The sequence below is a fragment of the Myxocyprinus asiaticus genome, chromosome 10, assembly GCF_019703515.2.
Source record: "Myxocyprinus asiaticus isolate MX2 ecotype Aquarium Trade chromosome 10, UBuf_Myxa_2, whole genome shotgun sequence".
NCBI lineage: Eukaryota > Metazoa > Chordata > Actinopteri > Cypriniformes > Catostomidae > Myxocyprinus > Myxocyprinus asiaticus.
Genome location: NC_059353.1, coordinates 23,009,680 through 23,019,469, shown reverse-complemented (window position 1 = coordinate 23,019,469; position 9,790 = coordinate 23,009,680). Strand labels below are relative to the sequence as shown.

At 35.7% G+C, this 9,790-nt stretch overlaps 1 protein-coding gene across 1 annotated transcript; it reads right to left on the bottom strand.

Moving 5' to 3' along the window:
• Positions 1-2,683: 2,683 nt before the first annotated feature.
• On the bottom strand, positions 2,684-8,530 carry LOC127447308 (fas apoptotic inhibitory molecule 1-like). The gene is made up of 5 exons (XM_051709094.1): positions 8,278-8,530; positions 7,533-7,663; positions 4,310-4,538; positions 3,506-3,555; positions 2,684-3,323 (listed from the first exon to the last, which is right to left on the bottom strand). Exons 2-5 carry the CDS (start codon positions 7,644-7,646, stop codon positions 3,174-3,176), a joined length of 543 nt encoding a protein of 180 aa, XP_051565054.1. The 5' UTR covers positions 7,647-7,663; positions 8,278-8,530; the 3' UTR covers positions 2,684-3,173.
• Positions 8,531-9,790: the final 1,260 nt, after the last annotated feature.

Below are 9,790 nucleotides of genomic sequence, written 5' to 3'. Positions count from 1 at the left end.
TTTATCGGTAAAACATTATGAGCTATAAGTATAATTCAATTTTCTGTAGAAAAATATTTATTCACACTTAAAATTAATTCAAGGGAAATGTTTATTGGTTACAATTGACCATAACGACAAGACACATCTTAAATGTTTGTGATTTAAGAGTTGTTCTACATAAAAAAAATTAAATACATCAGGGTCAAATTATAAAAAAGATTTTAACAGCAAATATGCAATACTGATGCAACCATTCTTATACTTGCGTAGTAAATTAAACAAATTTACATAAGAAGCCCATTTAAATTCAAACCAATCGATCATTTCAAGAAATAAAATATGTAGTTAACATTACACTTTAGAATGCTGTTAAGGGATAGAAACGCTGTTAGGGAACAGCTTGATTCATATTTAGATTCTGTTCATTTTTAATAACCTAAACATTGTGCCATGACACAGCAAGCAGCTATGGACATTACATAAGATCATTGTTTCAGAAAAAAGCTGATGCCGATAAAAGACAAGCACATCAACACACCTTGAATTCACAAGACACATGGAGTTTGAGTGATAGAAACAAGTATTCTTGCTTGTCACAATGCCTTCAATCAAAGTGTCTCAAAGCACAAAGACACATATAAATGTAATTCCTAAAGAATGTTATTGCTGTACTCTGACCTTATTTATGAGACAGTGGCTGGTAAGATACATTTCTTATAGACAGAGTATTCTAAAACATATAATCATGTTCACATTTAATGCTAATATGGACCATTTAATGCATCTGAGAACATGACTGTGCTACCGCACAAAGATATTTTACACCAACAATCTTCTCAATACTTCACATGACCTTCATAACAAACTATACAGGTCCTAAAATCCTCACATCTTTTCACTTTTGTCATGTTTAATTGCATTGTGAAAATCTCAGATGTTAAAGCTCAGGACCCAGTTGCAAGAAACCCCTTAAAGGGATAGTTCACCCAAAAAAATGCCACCCTCAATGTGTATGACTTTCTTTCTTATGCAAAACACAAACGATGATGTTTAGAAAAATATTTAAGCTCTGTTGGTCCTTAAAATGCTAGTGAATGGTGACCAAATCTTTGAAGCTCCAAAAAACACTCAAAGGCAGCATAAAAGCAACCTCTAAGACTCCAGTGGTTAAATTCATGTCTTTAGAAGTGATATAATAGGTGTGGCTGAGAAACAGATAATATATTTAAGTCCTTTTTTACTATCAATCTCCACTTTCACTTTTACATCTGAAAGTCACATATGGATCCTGTTTAGTTTCATTTTCACATCTGAAAGTGAAAGTGGAGATTTAGAGTAAAAAGGGATTTAAATATTGATCTGTTTTTCACCCAAAGTGATTGAATCTCTCTAGAAGACATACACTCACTGGCCACTTTGTTAGGTACACCTGTACACCTACTTATTCATACGATTATCTAAACAGCCAATCATGTGGCAGCAGTGTAATGTATAAAATCATGCAGATACAGGTCAGGAGCTTCAGTTATTGTTGATATCAACCATCAGAATGGGAAAAAAATTTGATCTCAGTGATTTGACCGTGGCATGATTGTTGGTGCCAGACGGGCTGGTTTGATTATTTCTGTAACTGCTGACCTCCTGGGATTTTCACGCGCAACAGTCTCTAGAGTGTAAAGAGAATGGTGCGAAAAACAAAAAACAACAAGTGAGCGGCAGTTCTGTGGACAAAAACGCCTTGTTGATGAGAGAGGTCAACGATGAATGGCCAGACTGGTTCGAGCTGACAGAAAGGCTACAGTAACTCAGAAATCCCCTCTGTACAATTGTAGTGAGCAGAATAGCATCTCAGAATGCACAACATGTCGAACCTTGAGGCGGATGGGCTACAACAGCAGAAGACCACATTGGGTTCCACTTCTGTCAGCCAAGAACAGAAAACTGAGGCTGCAGTGGGCCTACCATTTGTGTACCTTAGCATAAATCCAGATTTGTCAGACCAGGCGATGTTTTTCCAGTCGTCTACTGTCTAGTTTTGGTGAGTCTGCCCACTGCAGCCTCAGTTTCCTATTCTAAGCTGACAGCAGTGGTACCCGGAGGGATCTTCTGCTGCAGTACCCCATCAGCTTCAATGTTTGATGTGTTGTACGTTCAGAAATGCTTTTCTGCATAGCACTGTTGTAACACGTGTTTATTTGGGTTACTGTCACCTTACTGTCAGCTTGGACCAATCTGGCCATTATCCTCTGAACTCTGTCAGAACTCTGTCATTAACAAGCCGTTTTTGCCCACAGAACTGCCGCTCACTGGATGTTTTTTGTATTTTGCACCATTCTCTTTACACTCTAGAGACTGTTGTGTGTGAAAATCCCAGGAGATCAGCAGTTACAGAAATACTCAAACCAGCCTGTCTGGCACCAACAATCATGCCATGGTCCAAATCACTGAGATCACATTTTTTCCCCATTCTGATGGTTGATGTGAACATTAACTGAAGCTCCTGACCCATATCTGCCTGATTTTATACATTACACTGCTGCCACTTGATTGGTTGATTAGATAATCACATGAAGTAGATGTACAGGTGTACCTAATAAAGTGAGTATATATGAAACCACTGGAGTCATATAAATTACTTTTATGCTGCCTTTATATGCTTTTTGGACCTTGAACGTTCTGGTTACCATTCACTTGCATTGTTTGGACCTACAGAGCTGAGATATTCTTCTAAAAATCTTCGTTTGTGTTCAGCAAAAGACAGAAAGTCATACACATATGCGATGGCATGAAAGTGAGTAATTGATGAGAGAATTTTACTTTTTGGGTGAACTGTCCCTTTAAATTGAGTTAACCCTTAGTTATAATTGTAAGGCTATTGTCAATAAGGGTGTTCTTAACTTGCAACTGGCTGCAGGCCTCGTTTCATTCTCAGTTTTACAAAATAATAATAAACCATCTTGATGGTTACATATAACACTTTTGCTATGTGAGGTTTACAGCAATTAACTAAACTATGTGTTTGTAAGACATGTCTGTCTCATCTTCAATGCCTCAAAACAGTCCATTACTGAACCAACATGATGCTGATTTGTGTTTACAATCAGCACAGATGATGCACATGCAATGCTTACAAACAAACACATAGAGTGCACACACTCTTCTCATAAGGATGGATAATTCCCAAACACTGATCATTCAGCAGACTCAGAAACTTCCATGCCATCCACCAACAGTGTGTGAACAATGCCATCTCGTCTCTTTCCGCTGCTTACAGCCTTGATGCAGCAGTCGTGATCACCCAGAGAGAAGTGTGTTTCTGTACCATCATCAACAAACTCTCCCTGAAAGTGTTACAGGAGTAAAGAGGAGGGATTAATATTTTTGTTTGGCATCAAAAAGACCATGCAAAACTTCAGCTGGTGTAAGGATTTATAAGCTTTCGGGTAGACTTATTTTGATCTTGAAATGATGATATCCAACTAATGTGAAAATAAATGTGAATAAATTAACTGCTGGAACTTACAGCTGTTTCCATTTTCTGTCCATTGCACCATATATCCATGGTGTCCTTCTCTGTTGAGCATGAAACAGTTTATAAGTGAGCAATTCGCAGTGATATAGATAAGAGCAGCAATAAAAATCCAACCTCAGCCAACTTTTGGTTTAAATCTTTATACTAGATTCACTATCCCAACTGTATTTGTCTATAGCATTCTTTTGTCTTAAGGCTGTGCCTTTTTTACAGGCCATTTGACTTGTTTGGTTAGCTTTGTATTCTGGTACTCTGGTACTAATTTATACAATACACCTGCTATTTAATAGCTATTGTATGAAAGCAACAACCATGGACATAAATGTCAGTCAAAGTATGGAAAGTCCTTGAAAGTATGCCTTCCTCTCTTTTTATTAGATACCCAACTAGGCCATATTCTGCATTTGAATGCACTGACAGGCATATTGCCTTACAGGCTTATATTGGGTTGGGTTAAGGGCTGGGCGGCCTTTCAGCCCAGTCAGGCAATACAAGGCATCACCTTCCTTCAATAGTCACAAAAAGGTTCATGTTAACTAAAGCCAGGAATCCACCTGCCCACTAGCGATCCCATGAAGTTAATGAGACTGCAGAATCTCTGTTGGTCTCATGAGAGGAAGCACCTCCTTTTGTTAAGCACTAATTATTTAAAGGGATTTGTGATATTTTTTAAACATTATTTAACCTTATATAACCAGGTCACTGAGTGTGCTTTGAACATTTCAGAGATCAGCTGTTCTGTATAGGGACCAAGTAAATTATTATTATCAATCTACTATAATCATGTATTTTTACCCAGAACAACTCTGCAGTCGATGCCATCCAGGTTGAGGAGCCATGTGCTGGTAACTTTGGAGCGGTTCTCCTTGTATTTCTTTAGACTCTGTCCATTAATTTCAAGAGTGTACTCATATGCAAAGCCACTCACTGCATCTATGTTAATAGTGGCCTTGGTGTCTGTTCCTCCCACATGAAATGTCTCCTTTCCAACCAGTTTGAACATCCAATCTCTCTTTATTACTTCCTGTGAAAGTCATAAGCAAACCTGTGATGCTCATGTACTTATTTTCAAATATTCTTGTTGAAAACACAAATACAGGTATTCTGCATCGTTCAATTCCTTAGATTTACTGGAATAGAATCCCTTAAAAACTTTGGAACAATTCTAATACTATTATGATATTACTAATGATTACCAACCGACTTATACATTTCCAATTTTTTCCCCCTCCCCATTCTTTGTTCTATATAGCGCAACAGTCAGTTTCCGGAAGTAAATATCCAATTCATTCTCTCCTTCGACAAATAGATTTTTAACAATAACTTAAAAACCTCTGTAAGGGGGAAGTCACCCACTGGCCCAAGGACGGTATCCAATGGCGTGGCTGAAGGTCTCCTGCGTGTTCTGTCTTATCGTGCGCGACATTAAATAATACTTTGATTATTTGATTTGAGTTCCATGTTTTATTAATCTTATCATTAATTCTTTTCTTTATTTCATCTGACTCCAATTATGAAAAACCTCATTGATGTATCTATGCTCTGAATTTTAGTAATTCTCTCTTCTAGACTGCATTTGTTATTTCAATGTTATTTGGGTCCTGTGCTGGTCAGACACAGGTCCTTTAACTACAAATTCATCAGTTTCAGATATTAGTAAGTTTTAGACTAAGTCCTTATAGGTTCTCGGCTTTATCCGTTTAGTCTTATTTGGCTAAGTTCTATAATAGATTCTCGGTTTACCGTTTAGCCTCAGTCAATTAAGTCCTGTTTTACAGGTTCTCGGTCCTACATTTAGTATTCCCATTTAATTCTACTTGGCTAAGTTCTATAATAGATTCTCGGTTTACCATTTAGCCTCTTACATGGGTTACTTCTGTAGTAGCTTAATTAAGCCAACTCTGACCATAGATTTGTAGTTAACAAGAAATATACCAGAAAACAGTCCTTCAGAATGAATCATAATAACAATTTATTTACCAGGTAATAGTAATATATTCAAACAATCCAATTAAAATAATAAATCAAACTCAAAGCTATCAGTGAACCAAGCATAATAATATAATTAAAGTTGTATTCCATTCAAACATTTACCAAACATAAGAAATACAAATTGCAATTACCTGGTAGTGAAAAAACTACATGCAAATGACGAAGCATGGGAGATCTGAATTACAGATTCCTTCAAACATTTATCAATAATAAGAAATACCTGGTAGAGAAAAAACTACATGCAAACGACGAAGCATGGGAGATCTGATTTGCAGATTCCCCGAGCTTCTCTGCCATCCATCCTTAAGTACCAAATGATTCCATTGTTATTTCAGATGTGTGTGTTTGATGTTATTTAGAATTTGGTTAACAATTTAGGGAGTTGTAGTCAACCTTTGATTGAGTAGGTTGTTTGATGTTCACAAAGAATACACCTAATCTGCATACAGCATCTGGTCTCTGTGTGAGACTTGGGAGGGGCATGCCCCGGATAGAATACTGTATTTTATTAAGTTCTTAAATCTTACTTGTGATTTGACTTTGCTGAAAGGAAATGAGACCGTTTTACCAGTTGCACTGAGACCTCTTGAATGACACCAAACATATATGATTAGAAAACCTTTTACATTACAGAACAGGATAAGTCATAACTTAGTTTTTAGTGTCCTTAAAGTGACCTAAGGTGAGAGAGAGAGAGAGCAGATGTGAGTGTGATTTGCGTTTTATGGTCCCCAATCAGATGCTCCTCTGTGTGAGAGTTTTATGACGTTGGTTCTCGCAGAGTTCTTTGACTTTCCCGGAAGTGATACAGATAATTTTTGTGACAGTCTTACACCTTTAAAAACAGACCTACTGTGAGTTCCGAGGTTGTTAAAATATGGCAGAGGTCTTCAACTCTGTTCCTGGGGACCCACAGCACTGCATATTTTGGATGTCGCCCTTATTTAACACACCTGATTGAAATCATCAGCTCATTAGCAGAGGCTCCATGACCTAAACTGGGTTTGTCAGCTAACGGAGACTTACAAAATGTGCAGTGTTGTGGGTCCCCAGGAACAGATTTCAAGACCTCTGATCTATGGTATATGTTCAGATGAAGCCATCCATCTGCGTTATTTCAACTTCATTGTTTAAAAATCGTGTTTAGTAGCGGAATTCCTGGTGAACAACTACACTACCCATGGTAAAGCAGATAAAGATCCACCAATCAGAGAACTGCAGCTAAGCAAGCTGGCGAGAAAAGCCCAGAAGAGACTTTCATGATGCACTCTGAGTGATGCATTAGAGTCGATCTTCCTTCACCCTCAAACTTCTTATTTATTTGTACATATCGGAATATTTTGCAATAAACATAAAACATATTGTTTCTTTACTTATAATCTGCAACCTAAAACCAAGTTTTATATATTTCCATCGTTTTTTATCGGATTATGAATTTCGCAGTGCTTCATGGGATTGCAGTTCGTGTCCTCCTCATGAAGGATGGTAAGTACACAGTCTTGTACCTTTGTCTTTTTATCCAATTTTCAAATAATTTTACTTCAAATTAAAGTTTGTAATTTTGTGATTCACCTCAGAGCTGACTGGTCTGGTTCATGGCTCAGATCTCTTTTATGAAGGAATTTTTGAAAAGTCAATGGGAAAATGAATGGGAAAAACACTTCCGGAACCGACATGGTGGAAAAAGTGGGCGGGCACTGTTGCGTGCTATTGAACTCTAAAATCCTACCGAATAAATCCTTACATAATAAAATCACTCTAATGGATTATTTCAAAGGTAAATCCAACTAAAATAAAAACAAATCTATCATCATTCTGTTCACCGTTCACTTTAATTGCATGGAAAAAATATGCAATTGAAGTGTATGGTGACTAATACCTAAATACTGCCTAATATCTACTTTTGTGTTCCACGGAAGATGAAGTCATATTGGAGCATCATGAGGGTGAGCAAATGATGACCAAAATTTTGTGTGAACTATTTCCTTTAAAGAAAGTATATCTATAGTAGCAGAAGAATCCTTACCTTTCCATCTATGTAAATAATCCGTTTTCCTGTTGTTGTGCCATGTTCAAATTCAATCCTGTGCACACCATCGCTCAAAGCCACTTCCCAGACAGCAACAAGATCTCCAGACATCCTTTGTCCTCCAATACCTAACAGTTATAGTACAGAGTCATGAAAGACAAAAGTTACAATGATGGCCAGCACTGCTCAATGTAGTATATGTGTAATAATAATAGTAATAAAGACAATAGACTGAAGTGTTGTGAAATATTTGTTTTTTTATCAGCAAGGCAGAGAGGACGAGTACAGTGTAATAAAAGGCAGATGTAGAAATTGGCTCATATAAGAATTAAGTTACATTATGTATATAATAAAAACCCAAGCAAATATTTGTGCTTAGTAATTGATTGTGGATTGAGATCATCTAATTTTCTGCTTGAAATCTGTACATTTTCAAATCCATGTCTTTCATGCACTTCTTTCAATGCACTATAAACATCACATATAATTAATAATTAATATTAATAATAATAATAATGATAAAACACTGACAGCTCGATGACTTTTGGTCTTGATAAATGGTCTCGAAAAGCTAATTATTTGTAGCCCGATAAAAAAATATTACATAATTTACATTTCTTTAGTAAGAATATTTTAATAAAGCTAAAATAATGTTGATGTGTCAGAGCCATAAAACCTGTAAATCTGTCGATCACTGAAATCAACAGTCAGTGCATTAAAGACTGTAAATACAGTTACCGACCCAAATCAGAGCAGGAATTACACGCGTTTCTCTGTGTACTTGATCAGCTCAAACCAGAAAATATCATCACTACTGACAACGGCATCAAAACAACTAGCTCCAAAATTAACCATCAACAAATCTGCTCCAGCTAACAACAGTTACTATGGCAACAGGTTCTTCTTCCTCTAGTTTTATGTCAGGTTTAAAGCATCAGTACACACTACTGACATCTACTGGTAATAATATATAACTGTTGAATTCCGACTAATTACTTGGCTTGAATACACTTTTATTATATATTAAAAAAGACTGACAGTGATATATATATATATATATATATATATATATATATATATATATATATATATATATATATATATATATATATATATATATATACTGTTAGGTAAGTTACTCAAAAATAAATTACTACCTACTAATTACATCTTCTACAGTGTAATTAGATTACTGTCCTAATTACTCTGTCTGAAAAGTAATTGCATTACTAATAACCTTGACCAGATAAAAATTACAAGGATAGACATGAAACTGTTCTTTAAATTCTTTCAAATAAATTATATAAAATCAAATAAATTATTCATGAACTGGCCAAAGAATTTAAGGGGGCTGCATTAAATTAGAAAACATACATTTTAACATTAGAGGTTAAATTTTTATTTTAAATTCACTATTGTTTTATACGGAATTGTTCTAGTCTATACAGTATTTAACACATTTACATCAGAAGTAACTGTAATTAAATTACTGATAAATTAAGAGTAATCCCTTATTTTACTTTTTTCATTGATAAAGTAATTTAATTACAGTAATAAATTACTTAGTAATGCATACACCCAACACTGTGTGTGTGTGTGTGTGTGTGTGTGTGTGTATATATATATATATATATATATATATATCACTGCCAGTCTTTTGTATAATCTTTTTTAATGTATATAATAAAATGTAAAATTAAAATAAATCAATAAATTCAAAAAATAAGATCACGTCGTGTCAAATTAGATATTAATTCTATCTGTTGAATCTTGTCCATAGATATCTAACAGTAAATTATTTATCAGTGCTTTAATGCATTATCAGGGAACAGTGTCTGTGTCAAGAATGTCAAACGATTCTGTACACTACATAGTACAGTAACTGTAAATCTGTATTTGCGATAAGGAGAACAAATACACTATATTGCCAAAAGTATTCGCTCACCCATCCAAATAATTGAATTCAGGTGTTCCAATCACTTCCATGGCCACAGGTGTATAAAATGAAGCACCTAGGCATGCAGACTGCTTCTACAAACATTTGTGAAAGAATGGGCCACTCTCAGGAGCTCAGTGAATTCCAGCGTGGTACTGTGATAGGATGCCACCTGTGCAACAAGTCCAGTCGTGAAATTTCCTCGCTACTAAATATTCCACAGTCAACTGTCAGTGGTATTATAACAAAGTGGAAGTGATTGGGAATGACAGCAACTCAGCCACGAAGTGGCAGGCCACGTAAAATGACAAAGCGGGGT